The sequence below is a fragment of the Haliotis rubra genome, unplaced genomic scaffold (genome assembly GCF_003918875.1).
Source record: "Haliotis rubra isolate DU_JTF1 unplaced genomic scaffold, ASM391887v1 Scf176, whole genome shotgun sequence".
Classification (NCBI taxonomy): Eukaryota; Metazoa; Mollusca; class Gastropoda; order Lepetellida; family Haliotidae; genus Haliotis; species Haliotis rubra.
The window spans coordinates 1,605,001-1,620,799 of record NW_025765736.1 but is presented as its reverse complement, the minus strand read 5'-3'; the positions used below and the strand labels follow the sequence as shown (position 1 = coordinate 1,620,799).

General features: G+C 38.8%; 1 protein-coding gene across 7 annotated transcripts in view; it reads right to left on the bottom strand.

Moving 5' to 3' along the window:
- Positions 1-862: 862 nt before the first annotated feature.
- LOC124273092 (circumsporozoite protein-like) overlaps positions 863-15,799 on the bottom strand; it is a 28,007-nt gene continuing 13,070 nt past the window's right edge. For 2 of the 7 annotated variants that reach the window (XM_046708314.1, XM_046708313.1), the window contains 9 exons: positions 15,014-15,157; positions 13,882-14,025; positions 12,626-12,716; positions 10,825-10,878; positions 10,105-10,158; positions 8,945-9,039; positions 7,938-8,012; positions 7,762-7,809; positions 3,451-3,572 (listed from right to left, as the gene is read on the bottom strand). In XM_046708314.1, the coding sequence (XP_046564270.1) occupies positions 3,472-3,572; positions 7,762-7,809; positions 7,938-8,012; positions 8,945-9,039; positions 10,105-10,158; positions 10,825-10,878; positions 12,626-12,716; positions 13,882-14,025; positions 15,014-15,157 (806 nt within the window). In that variant the 3' untranslated portion in view covers positions 3,451-3,471. Of the gene's footprint in view, positions 1,661-3,151; positions 3,573-7,761; positions 7,810-7,937; positions 8,013-8,944; positions 9,041-10,104; positions 10,159-10,824; positions 10,879-11,560; positions 11,617-12,625; positions 12,717-13,881; positions 14,026-15,013; positions 15,158-15,799 lie in introns of those variants that run through there. The other 5 variants (XM_046708315.1, XM_046708316.1, XM_046708317.1 and 2 more) reach the window with 5 other exon arrangements.

The following is a 15,799-nucleotide window of genomic DNA, read 5'->3' as shown; positions in this document are numbered from 1 at the left end:
TGAAACAATTTCGTAAGTCAGTTTCGAGCATGATTGGTGCTGATGAAGAGCCCTTCATCCTGGATAACTCAGGGCAAAACTGTCCACTGCAATTGTCATACTTCTGACAATAAGAACCTCCAGGACAATATGTTTCCCCCATCATCTCAGCTCTTTGTACAAACGCAGTCCCACCTTGGATACTAAAGCTTTATAAGTATGGGATATGTCCAGCGATTCCGTACTTTGCCCTAGATCACTGATAGATTCTAATTTGGATTGTAAATGACAATCCATTAATGTGAAGACGGATTTCACCATGATTCTGTGATTAAAGCTGAAACATACTCATGATCTTTATCAAGCTAATGGTAATGGGATGGTCATCAACTGCATCACTATATGTAACCCACATTTCCTTCTTGCCTGAATGGTCATGATGTGGATGAAATATTGTTGAAATATTGCTGATGTGATTATAAATCAACTCATTAACTCTCACTCCTGCCTGAATGGAATGGAATACACTGACAGAGTGGGTTGACAATCCTGTTATCATGTTTCAAGACCTTCTGTTTTGAATATGTTTTGGTGGAAAACTCGCCTTTCTTGATGTTTTCATTTTCCCAGATTTCTTTGACGACGATGCTGCAGCAGCAGTTTCATAAAATACATGAATAGTTAAAATCATTTAAACAGTAAATACAGCAGATTTGTTTTTAAAAAAATATTGAAAAACTAATAGCCGATATCCCAAGGCACTCTTATCTCAGCCCCAAACGTCTGTCTGCTTCATATACAATATACTGAAGCCTGCCTTACTAAAAGTTCCAAATCAGCGACACACACCTTAAAGTGGTCGATAGATGTCACTTAATGTTTATCCACTGAATACAAGCGAGCCCAGCTCAGCTGTTTTAGAAATCTATGAAAGGAATTTCTTAGAAGTTGACAATTTCTTTGACAATCCAGACAGATTTCTTCACTGATTCTTTGATTGAAGCTAGAATAAACTCCTCCCGTTTATCACGTTACCTTGGTAACGGTGTAAGAATCTACACTGACATGTCGCTCTATGCAATAACAAGAAGTTGTTATCCAAAAAGCTGTATGCTTCATTTTTACTCACCAACTTCTAGACTGTCGTTCAACAATTGCCAACTTCTCTGTACTGTAAACTTACAATTCGGTATATATCCTTACACCATTGTCAAGCAATACAATAATTTGATCGTATAGTAAAGAAATTGATTCCATAACTTTTCTTAATTTAGTGTGCTGTTTTTCAACATTTGAACATTTTACAAAACAAACTTAATACTCTCTAAAAGACCAAAAAAGTCTGAAAAAGGTTATTAAAATATTAATACTGACAAAACAATCATCTCTACGTAACAGGTGTGTCCTCGGTCAACTACAGCATCACACATCATCGCAACAGTTCAATGTACAAGTGGTACATGTGATAAGTCTCTGTCATTGTCGAGCTCTACCAGGCCACATTCACCTCCACCCAGCAGTCCCTGAGATTCTTCGTTGTCATCAGAACCAGTGCCTATATCCTGAGCTGGGATTGGCATTTTCCGTTTTGTTTCCTCCGGGTCCGTAGATCTGAGTTCTTGTGTTTGCAGGTTCAAGCTTGTGCCCTCTGACATCAAGGGGCCCGGCAGTAAAAACTGATCTGAAACATAGTAAGTAATAGATAAATAGCAGGTGCCTGTGACATTTCATTGGCTTACCAAACAATATATTTGCATGTATATTTCCATAACAGAAGATGCTTGACATAAAAATGGCAAACAAACTAAACGAATGGCTTTCTAGGTAGATCATGCATGACTTTTTAAATAATTTTTGCTAATAGATGAATTAGTTTCATTTGAATACAGTAACTTTTTCTGGCAAGTAAATAATTTAGTCATTGACCTTGAGGTTGACCTTGATAAGTCAGGTTGCCAATTTCCTTATCAAAGGGTGATAAACATGAGATGATATCCAAGACATTGCCAGCACCACATGGTTATATAACTAGAGTGACAAAGAGGCTGCCTAATTACACATAAAACCAAACTCACTCACCCAACACAAGTTACTCATCCACCCAAAATGATTTTGCTCTCGCACCTGCCTGCTGACACTCACACCAACCCACTCATTCACTTGCCCACCCAACCAAAACTCACCCTCCCACCCACTCACTTGCCCACCCAACCAAAACTCACCCTCCTACCCACTCACTCACTTGCCCATCCAACCAAAACTCACCCTCCCACCCACTCACTCACTCAACCAAAACTCACCCTCCCTCCACTCCTTGCCCGCAACCAAAAACTCACCCTCCCACACACTCCTTGCCCACCCAACCAAAACTCACCCTCACACTCTCACTTACCCATCCAACCAAAACTCACCCTCCCACCCACTCACTCACTCAACCAAAACTCACCCTCCCACCCACTCACTTGCCCACCCAACCAAAAATTCACCCTCCCACCCACTCACTTGCCCGCCCAACCAAAACTCACCCTCCTACCCACTCACTCACTTGCCCATCCAACCAAAACTCACCCTCCCACCCACTCACTCCTCAACCCAAAACTCACCCCTCCCACCCACTCCACTTGCCCACCCAGCCAAAACTCACCCTCCCACTCACTCACTTGCTCACCCAACCAAAACTCACCCACTCGCTCACTCGTTCGCTACCCACCCAACAAAACTAACCCACACACTCTCGCTCACTTGCCCACTCCAACCAAAACTCACTCACACACTCGTTCACTTACCCATCCAACCAAAACTCACCCACACACTCGTTCACTTGCCCACCCAACCAAAACTCACCCACACACTCGTTCACTTGCCCACCCAACCAAAACTCACTCACACACTCGTTCACTTACCCATCCAACCAAAATTCACCCACCCACTCATTCACTTGCCAACCAAACCAAAACTCATCCACACACTCGTTCACTTACCCACCCAACCAAAACTCACCCACCCACTCGTTCACTTGCCAACCCAACCAAAACTCACCCACACACTCGTTCACTTGCCCACCCAACCAAAACTCACCCATACACTCATTCACTTGCCCACCCAACCAAAACTCACTCACACACTCGTTCACTTGTCCACCCAACCACAACTCACCCTCCCACTCACTCACCAGAAGTGTCGTCTTGACTGTTCAGTGAATCAGGACTGCTCGCCAAGGATCTGGATGACGTATAAGCAGTGCCAGTAGGACTTGGTCTCTCTGAGATGGAACTCCTACGTGAACCATTTGCTCCATTTTCATCCTCTTCATCATTTGGCCTGGCATTAGGAATTCGATTTGCTGGAGCCCCAGTATCAACACTTCCAGGAGAGCCTGGAATTCCATTTGGACTCTCACTGGGAATTTGATTTCCAGGAGTACCAGGAACTACATTTGGACTGTCACCAGCGATTTGATTTCCAGGAACATCAGGAACTGCACTTGGACTATCACCAGGGGGTTCTATCTCGCCTGGGATTTGAGATTCCATTGCCAGGAGCAGCAGAGGTTCCATTTTGATGATGGCCACCAGTTCCAGCAGACAGACCCCCTGGAAAATTAAATAGAATTACAATAGGACACTATCAAAACAGATGATAGCATCTCCATGGAAACTCTCTAATTTAACGGATCTCTGAATTAACGAATCTGTTACTGAGTAATGTCGCTTGAATAAATGTCTGCTAGGTCTGATACCATTCACTCGTGTATTTGGGTCATTTTCAAAATTGGTAGGATTTTCTGTCCGTTCCAAATAAAAAAAAAATCTGTTAACTTAAAAGGATTTTTTTGTGCTAGAAAACATATTTAGAAGTTTACTAGTCAGTAAATGTGGTATATCATTAGTCTTGTCATTTTGAAGTTTATATTTAGGCACATTTTAGGATCAAAATTGGCAGATTTGCTCTGTCCGGAGGTGACGGTCCTGATATCAATGTTCACAAATAATGTAAATATAAATGCAAATAAACAAACTAATTCATATTATGCCATTTAGGATTGAACAGGCATACTCAAACTGCATTTATTTATTTTTTTAACTTAAAAAGTTTTTTTCTACAAATTGTAACATGCTTGTCCTGTCATTTTGTGTCCTGACCGTTACCAGTGTATGAAATTCCTGCAATAATTTCCCCCTGGAGCTGGATTGTAATTCTACTACCTGTGTCTGCTTGAGCTAGTCCCTGTGGATGTGACAGCAAAAGAAATAATGACATTATTTCACATTTTGCAGAAAATTGACACCATCAAATAAGTATAAATGTTATGTGTCAACCTTAATTGTCCAGACCGTTACCAATGTATTTTGTGTCAAATATATCTCTTTGTTTTTTACATTTCAATGGATATGTTGCCCAGAAATGGAAGAGGTGGAAGGCATGTCCTTTGAAATCTTTTAGGGATCATTCATTTTTTTATTTTAGATTTACTTACAAATTGTCTTGACCGTTACTGTCCAAACCGTTACCATTCTGCAAAGTAACGGTTTGGACAGTCCTTGTAACGGTCGGGACAAAATGATTTGTATTTCAAAAAGTTGTTCATTACTATTTGAAATATAACAAATTTATAATTACTTTAACGGTTAAGATAAGTTTAAGCATGGAATTTTACTGTTCAAAGGAGTTTTGATGTAGTAGCATAAAAAACACAGTCTCTAGTAACGGTTTGGACAAATAATAGTAACGGTCTGGACATATCTTTAATAAATTTTAATTTTAAAGAATATGTTCCATGGTGTGATAATATTTTTTTTATTTACTTATCTATCTGCTTTAAATAATATAAACCAAAACGAATTTATCACGTTAAGTTTCTATTTTCTATAAGATCTATAGTCTTTATAAATTAAGGGTAACGGTTAGGACTTCTATGGTAACAATATTCCAACCTTTAAAGATATTTTGGGTGTAAACTGTTTTAACTTTAACTGTGAGATATGTAAGGCTACCATTTACTTTGAATATTTGCTAGGTGCTAATATGTTGGCCAAACCTTTGTATTTGATAAATATGTGTTACCATCTCACGATAAACAAAAAAGTAAAGGTATCCAAGTGAATGAAAGAAGGATATTTCGTGGAGACTAATATTGCACCATAATATCAACAGCAAAATGACATCTATTCAGTGGCCTGTGTAGCATGACCATGTGTACAGTATCATAGTTGTTGCAGTACCTTTCAGAATTTAATCTTTTGGATCTTTTTAGAGGGATAACATTTGTTTGTTACACTGATGTCCTGACCGTTACCAATAATGTCACAACCGTTACTATTCATTCAATTTTCGTTCCCCAATTGCACTCTTCTTTAGATTATAAGTGATTTTCAACCTAGACAGGTGTGTTTTTCTATTCTTTAGAAGCTACAGTTTGTTTTTATTCAAAAGCCTAAATTCATTCACAAGTTTCATATTGATATAACAAATGTCCAAACCGTTACCACAGCATGGAAGAAAACATGTCACATTTGTTACAAGTTAAAATTTCTAATACACATTTCACTGTCTGTCCAAAATAGGGTTAGCAGTTGAAGTAAATAATATAATTTTTTCCTTTCATGTTACCTGTTTCTATGTTGAATTAAATTGTTTAAGGTTTATGTCCAGCCCCGTTACCATTCCTGTCCAAACCGTTACCACTATTGTCCTAACCGTTACTGGTGTTAATTGACTGCTCTAATTAATTCATGATAATACATGAAACACTCCTCTTTATGCTGGTGTCATCTAAAGATGTCCTGGGCTTAGTAGCTGATGTTTATTTTAGACAATATTACCTGCGGAAAGCTATATGCACAATAATGTTTTAGAAAAATGCAATTATTTTGTGGTAAATAAATGAAGGATACAAAATAACACTTTCAAAAATAATGATAATAGTTTTTTACCTTCAAGTTTGATTAAGTCGGTGTAAAAGCTGTGTATGCCATCTTTAAAAGATTTTTATGAATTATATTTTAAAATCCTTATTCTGATTAAGAAGTGGTAACGGTCAGGACTTTCCCTCACCCTATTAATTACTTATGTATCAATTAAAAGGCCAATTAGTAAATTTGAGCCTGCATGTTTGTATTATTGAATAATTAAGTATTTGAGATTTCATTTGAATAAAACCTAAATCAATTTTCATGAGTTTGATTTTACTGTAATAAAGAATTGAAAATCCTACCAATTTTGAAAATGACCCATTTGGTGAATCGAACCGTAGTCCTTCCTGAATTCAGTTTGGGGCGGTGGGTTCGAATCCCCAATGTGTGAAGCCCATTTCTGGGTCCCCCGCCATGATATTGCTGGAATATTGCTAAAAGCGGCGCAAAACCGTACTCACTCACTCACTCATGAATTCAGTTCATCATTTGCTATCACTACAAATGACTATTCTAGGTGTGAAATGGTATGCTCATACCACAGTATGGTAACGGTACAAGGCCTTCAGTTCAGTCCCTTTTGGTTTGGTACAGGCTTGATTATTTAAAGATCGCCGCCATATAGCTGGAATATTGCTAAGCGTGGCATAAAACTAAACTCACTCTTTGTTACCCAATATTTGTACTCGATACCAATAATCGTGATTTGTATCATTTTTGGCTCATAGTGGATTAGTGCATCCCTATAGTCTGCAGATATCAATAGAGTACAGGTTTTCTGCATAATGACTTCCCCATTAACAGTTTTACTGTAATCCTAATAACACGAATCAAAATGTAATATGTATGTATTTTCTATGATCTTGAATTCAAAATCACACGCAGGTTTCATGACTTGCTTGGGCATCCAGTGATGTCCTATATCAGTAATTCTAATTCAAATTAGTATGTAACACGAGTTCTGATTGGTCAATGCTATAAATTTCCGACCGTATAATCAGCATATATGGTCGCAATTTGAAAACCGATTCACCAAAACCTTTAAATGTATCCCTACACTATAGGGGTAACTCTGTGTTTCAGGGCATTATCATTTGCAGAAGCCCTGGGTATGTTGTTTTACGCGTCGCCGATATAACTAAATTTGTGGCTATACAACCACCAGTATATGTCCCCAATTCTTCCAACACAGTACAGTTATCCCCTAATTATCGAAGCAGTGTGTTCAGGGTAACAATTCAAAGAAGGCGGAAACATTCTTTCAGGTTGTTTTCAATCCACTGTCGAAAGTAGAGGGGAAAGTGTATAACGTTTGATAGGATAAGTTTAAAACTCTTACACATACAAACAAGAGTCATCACCAGATGACATATCCACCGAGCCCCCACATATTCGAAAGAAGAAATCATCTGACAGTTACTTAAGTCCAGCTTGATTTTCCTTTAGACTAAGTCCAAATCATTTCCATGGAAATCATGAAAAATATAAATGTCAAAAATCTGTAAATAGCAAAAGGTACCACTTCAAGATCTGTCTCATATCTGCCAAGTTCTGTTGAAAGATATTAAAATAATGAACCGTTTTTGAGTTGTGCCCCAGAAACGAAGCCCACCCCTCCCATTTGAGACTAAGTCCGAATCATTTCCATGGATACAGAGAAAATAAATCATCACAAAAATCTCTAAATAGCAAAAGAAATCACTTTACGTTAAACAAAACAAAATGATTACGGACGGACGAAGTGTCAACTATATCCCCCTGGCATGTAATTTATTTTTTTTAATATGGTTTTATCCCCCTGGCAAAAATAAATTGTGGTGATGTTCAAACAAAAAGGTTTGTTTTGTCTAACCCTAAATGTTATTCTTACCATTTGGTAGAAACGTGTAGGGAGGTGGATTTTCTGGGGCTTCAGCAGCTGCAATTAACAAAAAATGAATGATATGATATCTCTTTCTGGGGCAGATAAGTAGAGATTGAAGCGGTTTTATCAAACATACTGAAATATGAGCCTGGAAGTATGGACCATGATGCAACTATACGTACCTTGGTCCTGTTGCCTGTTCGGGTTCTGAATGGCGGTACTGTTGCAGCAAGCCATATTGCATGCATGTGTCTGACCTGAAACAGAAGTTGGACATCATGACTTTAACCACTAGGCTACCCAACCACCATTTTATTTTCATAAAATATGCCAAATCAATTACAATTTAGCCTCAAAATATGCAAGACAAGAAGACAAAGTCATCAATATCCCCCGCAATGGCAAAATACTCTTCATGATTATGTCTACGAGTTATGACTATGTCAAATATTTAGGTGTGTATATAGAAAAGTGGAAGGAGAGCATTGAAAGGAGCACTATCACCAATTTCAGTCTCAGTCAAACTTGTTGCCATGGAAACGCCAAAAATATTTGATTCAGAATTCCAAAACTACCAAAAGGCACCAGTACACCACCAGACCAATCTATATGCCAAGTTTGGTGAAGAAATAGTGAACGGTTTTAAAGTTCTGCTCCGGAAAAGAGCACTACCACCAATTTCAGTCTAAGTCGAACTTGTTGACATGGAAACGCCAAAAATATTTTATTCTGAATTCCAAAACTGCCAAAAGGCACCAGTACACCACCAGATCAATGTATGTGCCAAGTTTGGTGAAGAAATATTGAATGCTTTTAGAGTTCTGCTCCGGAAAAGACAAATGTGCACGGACGGACGGACGGAGTCCATTTTAATACCCCCCGCAAAACGCGTTGCGGGGGATAAAAATTGTTAAAAATAACCAAATGACAAATCAACAGAGTGGAAGTACCCTAGACCTGTCTAGCTTGATTGAATGCAGTTGTGACAACTACGTGATTTCTTCTGCAGTGAATAACGTATTATTGTGTCCTGGATGTGTACAAACTCACTTTAAATATTAGCTATTTTTTTATTGATATTGAAAATGATTGTCCGAAGGAAGTGAAATTATACTGAAAACCCAAAGAATCCTCATGTGTGAGAGATAAACTGTAAGTAAATACAAGCGAGAATGACATAAACATTCACCTCTGCAACAATACCAGAGAAAGACGACAAGGACGACAACAATGATGAGCGCAAGGCAGGGGACTAAAATCCAAATAATGTTAGATTGCCCGGATCTGAAAAGACCAAAAAATATTAACATTTATTTCTGATATTGCATTATAATCTTAGTTTAATGTGTATGATGAAAAATGCACTTGCAAGTCAAACTTCAGACACATGCCAAAATGAGGTTGTTTTTTTTTGAATTCATAATGTACATCCAGCAATAGTACAGAGTGAGTGAGTTTAGTTTTATGCGGCTTTTAGCAACATTCCAGCAACATCACGACGGGGGACACCAGAAATGGGCTTCACACAATGGACCCATGTGGGGAACCGAACCCGGGTCTTCAGCGTGACGAGCAATTTCTTTAACAACCAGGGTTTTATGGGTTATTTTATCAATATTCAGCAATATAACAACATCGGGGGTAGGGGTAGCCTAGTGGTTATAGTGTTCTCCCATCACACTGGAGACCAAGGTTCGATTCCCCTCATGGATACAATGTGTGAACCTCTTTCTGGTGTTCCCTACCATGAAAAAGCTGAATTATTGCTAAAAAGCAGCATAATGCCCAACTCACTCACTTACAACAGGGGAGACTAGAAATGAGTGAGTGAGTATTGTACCATGCCACTTTTAGCAATATTCCAGGTATATCACGGTGGGGACACCAGAAATGGGCTTCACGCATTGTACCCATGTGGGAATCGATCCTGTTTTCAGCATGACAAGCAAACGCTTTAACCACTAGGCTACCCAACGTCCCGAGGCCAGAAATGGTAAAAAAGACAAGACATATAAGATTGAACTGGTAGTACAGATATAAAGTACATGACATTATATTTGATACAGAAATTGTTATACAGTAAGAAAACGACATCTTAAAATTTATACAGGGATTGGAAAAGGCAGGGGCCATGGGCCATTTTGCACATAAGAATAAAAAATGGCCCATTAAAATTTCGAAGTTTACTATTGATACAAGGGCAGTGGCCCATTCTAAATTCAGAAAATGGCTAATAATCCTGAAAATGGCCCATTGTCAAAGTTCTCTATCCCAATCCCTGTTTATATTTTACAGATCCAAGTAAGAAACTTTGGCAAAGAACATGTGTAATAATGATTGTGAACCTACCCCTGATCTGAGGGGCTAGGACTGCTACTTGGTGTAGATTTAGTGACAGGTGAGCTAAAACAGATACAGGAAGTAAAAGTCTACCCAGTCCACCCAACACTCAAGCTCTTACAGGTGGAGATTTAGTGACAGGTGAGCTAAAACAGATACAGGAAGTAAGTCTACCCAGTCCAGTGAACACTCAAGCTGCTACAGGTGGAGATTTAGTGACAGGTGAGCTACAAAAGATACAGGAAGTAAAAGTCTACCCAGTCCAATGAACACTTAAGTTGTTACAGGTGGAGATTTAGTGGAAGGTGAGCTAAAAAACAAAGAAAGTAAAAGTCTACCCAGTATGGGATCTGTGAGTTTTATCATTAAGACAATGTTCTATAGTCCGTTTGGCTCAAAATCGGACCGATGAATTGCAATCAAACTCGAAAACTACAAAACATAAAATACTCAATGAAACACTGATCATAATCAAAACGTCAGACCAACTCTGTGACTATTTTGCAGAATTTGTCCTAAAAATAACAAAGTTGTTTAACAAACTATCATTAAAATTTTGAAGTTTACTATTGATACAAGGGCAATGGCCCATTCTAAATTCAGAAAATGGCAAATAATCCTGAAAATGGCCCATTGTCAAAGTTCTCTATCCCAATCCCTGTTTATATTTTACAGATCCATGTAAGAAACTTTGGCAAAGAACATGTGTAATAATGATTGTGAACCTACCCCTGATCTGAGGGGCTAGGACTGCTACTTGGTGTAGATTTAGTGACAGGTGAGCTAAAAAACATACAGAAAGGAAAAGTCTACTCAGTCCAACCGACACTCAAGCTGTTACAGGTGGAGATCTAGTGACAGGTGAGCTAAAACAGATACAGGAAGTAAGTCTACCCAGTCCAATGAACACTCAAGCTGCTACAGGTGGAGATTTAGTGACAGGTGAGCTACAAAAGATACAGGAAGTAAAAGTCTACCCAGTCCAATGAACACTTAAGTTGTTACAGGTGGAGATTTAGTGGAAGGTGAGCTAAAAAACAAAGAAAGTAAAAGTCTACCCAGTATGGGATCTGTGAGTTTTATCATTAAGACAATGTTCTATAGTCCGTTTGGCTCAAAATCCCGAACCGGCGATGAATTGCAATCAAACTCGGCAAACTAAAAACATATAATACTCCAATGAAACACTGATCATAATCAAAGCGTCAGACCCAGCTCTGTGACTATTTTTGCAAAAATTTGTGTCCTAAAAATAACGAATTTGTTCAACAAACTATCATTAAAATTTTGAAGTTTTACTATTGATACAAGGGCAATGGCCCATTCTAAATTCAGAAAATGGCTAAATAGTCCTGAAAATGGACCATTGTCAAAGTTCTTTATCCCAATCCCTGTTTATATTTTTTACAGATCCATGTAAGAAACTTTGGCAAAAGAACATGTGTAACAATGATTGTGAACCTACCCTGATCTGAGGGGCTAGAACTGCTCCTTGGTGTAGATTTGAAAGTGACAGGTGAGCTAAAAAACATACAGAAAGGAAAAGTCTACTCAGTCCAACCGACACTCAAGCTGTTACAGGTGGAGATCTAGTGACAGGTGAGCTAAAACAGATACAGGAAGTAAGTCTACCCAGTCCAATGAACACTCAAGCTGCTACAGGTGGAGATTTAGTGACAGGTGAGCTACAAAAGATACAGGAAGTAAAAGTCTACCCAGTCCAATGAACACTTAAGTTGTTACAGGTGGAGATTTAGTGGAAGGTGAGCTAAAAAACAAAGAAAGTAAAAGTCTACCCAGTATGGGATCTGTGAGTTTTATCATTAAGACAATGTTCTATAGTCCGTTTGGCTCAAAATCGAACCGATGAATTGCAATCAAACTCGAAAACTAAAAAACATATAATACTCAATGAAACACTGATCATAATCAAAACGTCAGACCAACTCTGATTTTTTTGCAAAATTTATGTCCTAAAAATAACGAATTTTTTCAACAAACTATCATTAAAATTTCGACACAGTTCACTATTTGTTACGAGGGAGGGGTGCAAAGAGAGGAACAGCCAGGTGTGCGAGAAAGGATGGAGACAGCACAGCACAGGTATATGATTCAATAACTTTGTCGCCACCTGTGCACATGTTCCTCGTACACCTGGCTGTTCCTCTCTTTGCAGTCCTCCCTTGTAACACATAGTCAAAATTTCAATGATAGTTTGTGAAACAACTTTTTTAGTTTTAGGACATAAAGTCTGCGAAAAAAATCAGTTGGTCTGATGTTTTGATTATGATCAGCGTTTCATCGAGTATTATGTTTTTTAGTTTTCGAGTGAGATTGCAATTCATCAGTCCGATTTTGAGCCAAAATGACTATACCATGACATTGAAGAAAGCTTCATTTCCAAGCAAAAGCATTCTGTTCCAAATTGCTATGAGAAGTATCTACTCTACATTTGGATTCTATCAGACATCACAGCAGGTTTATCTCCTAAATGACATATTGACTTTTTGAGAATCCATGTCACACCGACCTTGTTGATGGAGGCGTGGTCTCATATGCAACACAAGGTCCATACTCGGTGTCCGGATTGTGGAACCCTGGGCTGCAGTCAACACACGTCCCTGCAGTACAAAATAGATATAAGAAAAGTTGGCGTGAAGTTGACTGAAGAATCGTTTACAACTGAAGAGGAGACTACAGTGGAAGGTATGTAAGTAGAGTTCATGATGTTTATTCATTAATGAACACTATCAACTGTTATCTAGACTGATGTCAGGGTGTCACTTTAAAACAGATTGTTTAGCCAGCCTTCAAAGTAGCGACAAATTTTAGTAGACATTTGACTTCAATGTATGATATGTCTCATTATCTGTGTAATTGCTTGCCACTTTCGCTTCCTACACATAAAAATGAATGGCAACACTAACTACCTATGTGTAGAGCACAAACAGCAATAATGTGCACAAACAGCTATAATGTGCACAAACAGCAATAATGTGCACAAACAGCAATAATGTGCACAAACAGCTATAATGTTCACAAACAGCAATAATGTGCACAAACAGCTATAATGTTCACAAACAGCAATAATGTGCACAAACAGCAATAATGTGCACAAACAGCAATAATGTGCACAAACAACACAGTCATGCCAACCCTGAATTGGTGCAATTAGGAATCTGAGATCCCTATGATAGAAAAAATTAGGAATTTTCCCAACAAATTAGGGATCCCTATAGATTGTGACACTCAAGGAACGAAACTTTTCAATGTCATTACACATAGCGATCCTTATACAACTGAAACTGGTTTGTGAATGTTAAGTGAATAAAATATACAGTGAATGGAATTTATCAGGCAGCCTACTCGACTTCCGGATAACTTTCTATTTTAAACAATTTGAGAAAGTATTATTTTTATTTAATTATGATTATTTATAGTCAAAGATGATCCTAGCCCTCCAGCAAGTAGGACTATCTATATCTTTGTTATATTTTGAAAAATATCGGAATGAATTTGGTTTCGGCAGAATCTAAATGTATTTTTCGGGACGATTCCAATAAATTCGGGAGGGTTGGCATGTCTGCCAACATGCAGTCACACCCACCTAGTGACATTGTGCGTACACGCCCACACACCTACAATGTGTGAGCATGCCTACCCGCCTACATGTGCATACATGCCTGCCCACCTACAAAGTCCATAGGAAAAGATGGCATAGGGGCTGTTTCATAATGCAATGCTCTGAAACCTTCATTCAACAACAGAAAAACCAGCTTTACTTACCATTTTTCAATTCCTTGTCCAAGCCACAGACAGGATGTTTGGAGCATGTTGCACCTGATTTGCCAGTATAACCATTTGTTTCATTGCAGACACATAAAACACGACAGGTCTTGTTCTCAAAATCTACCACTTTCACACTGGTCTCTGAAACAGAGGTAATTATCATAACAATGAACCATGAATTTAAAATGAATACTCTCAATCCAGAAATGAGGCATAAAAATAATTACAAAATGCAACAGTCCCTAGAATTGGTCTTAAGCATCCCATACTTGTCGTAAGAGGCGACTAACGGGATCTGGTCATCTGTTTTAGTACATTTGAAGTTCAGTTTGTGATATCTTCAAACTGCTCTCACCAAGAGGAAAATTTTCATTGAAATAATGAACAAAAAGGTCCTCTACGATCTTGAAAAACCACTAGTAAATTATTTCAGTGAAGCAGTGTGCAAAATTTATGCTGGTCCTGTGGTCCCTGGCTACTTAAAATTCATCAGGACCACTAAATGATAACTCTGCCGTGGTCCTGGTGGCCAGTGAATTTTGTATTGATAGTTAAGTAAATCTATGAACGTTATTTTGGACCAGAGAAGTACAGACAGGACCACTAATTATTGTCCACTCACTGGTCCTGTACTAGTGGGAAATTTTGAAACATTTCGTTCCCTGTGAAGTTAGAAAGGGACAGTTGAGTTATCGAAAGGAGCGCACAGTTTGAGCAAATTGCCAGTCCCAGTAAGTTTTTGTTGTCTGTCTACTGATGTAGTGCTTTGGAACAGAATTTTCTCATGTAGCTGATTCAGGGTTTTATCGTGACTTACAAAAGTTAGAGTCCAGGGACTCACGTTAATAAACTTTACAGGTCTGTGGTTGTAATATGAGGGTAATTTAGAGTATTGAAATGGTGTAGTGTACTGTACGTTGAGATAATGACTTCAGAGCTTGGAATGAATCAGTAGTCATGTGGACGGTGGCTGATGGGTGGAACTACAGATACAAACTACTCCTGATACGCGGTACGTATTTTTGTGCGACACCTCAGATGCAGTATTTGGGGGTTTCTGCATCCATTCTCCTCATTTGTGTGTTGCGTAAAACCCTGAGCTGGTTGTCTGGTAAAAAGTTGACCATACCTTTCCCTAATTCTGGACATGATGGAGGTTGACACTTTACACTGTATTCCGGTGTGACATAGTCACACTGATACAGGTTTTCCTTGCAGGTGCTGCATTTCCAGAGACCAGGATACGCGTCTCCACAGTCTATCAGCTCATGTCCTGAAGAAAAAAAATCGTATTAAATCCTTGTGCCTTGTGTCCAAATGCCTTAAAGGGCTGTGAATCTCACGAATGTTATTTTTGTTCTTGGATTGATAATAGGCCCGGGTTCAATTCCCTACATGGGTACAACGTGTGAAACCCCTTTCTTGTGTCCCCCACCGTGACATTGCTGGAATATTGCGAAAAGTGGCATAGAACCATACTTACCCACTCACTGATACTTTGCCAATACTGCAGCTAATGTAAGAAGGGCTGCTTCGTGGAGGAGATTCCCAGATCAAACACAATATGATCTTCTAAGACAACACTTTAATGGATGAACTGCCTCCGTGGTGTAGTGGTTAGAGCGTCCGCCAGGAGAGCGGAAGGTCACGGGTTCAATCCCCAACCCCGTCATTCCAAAAGACGCTAAATATGGTACTTGTTGGTCCCTGTCTGGCGCTCGGCATTAATGGATACAACAAGGACTGGTCAGCTAGGAGGCAGTATAAAGTGTGTGAGATGGGTATTCATGCTTCACTGTGGCATGGTATCTCAGTAGGCTAGCACTATAAAACTAGCTTATGTCTCGGCTAGTACTATCAGCCACGCATGCACATCGTCATATGAGCGAAATATTCTCAAGTACGACATTAAACC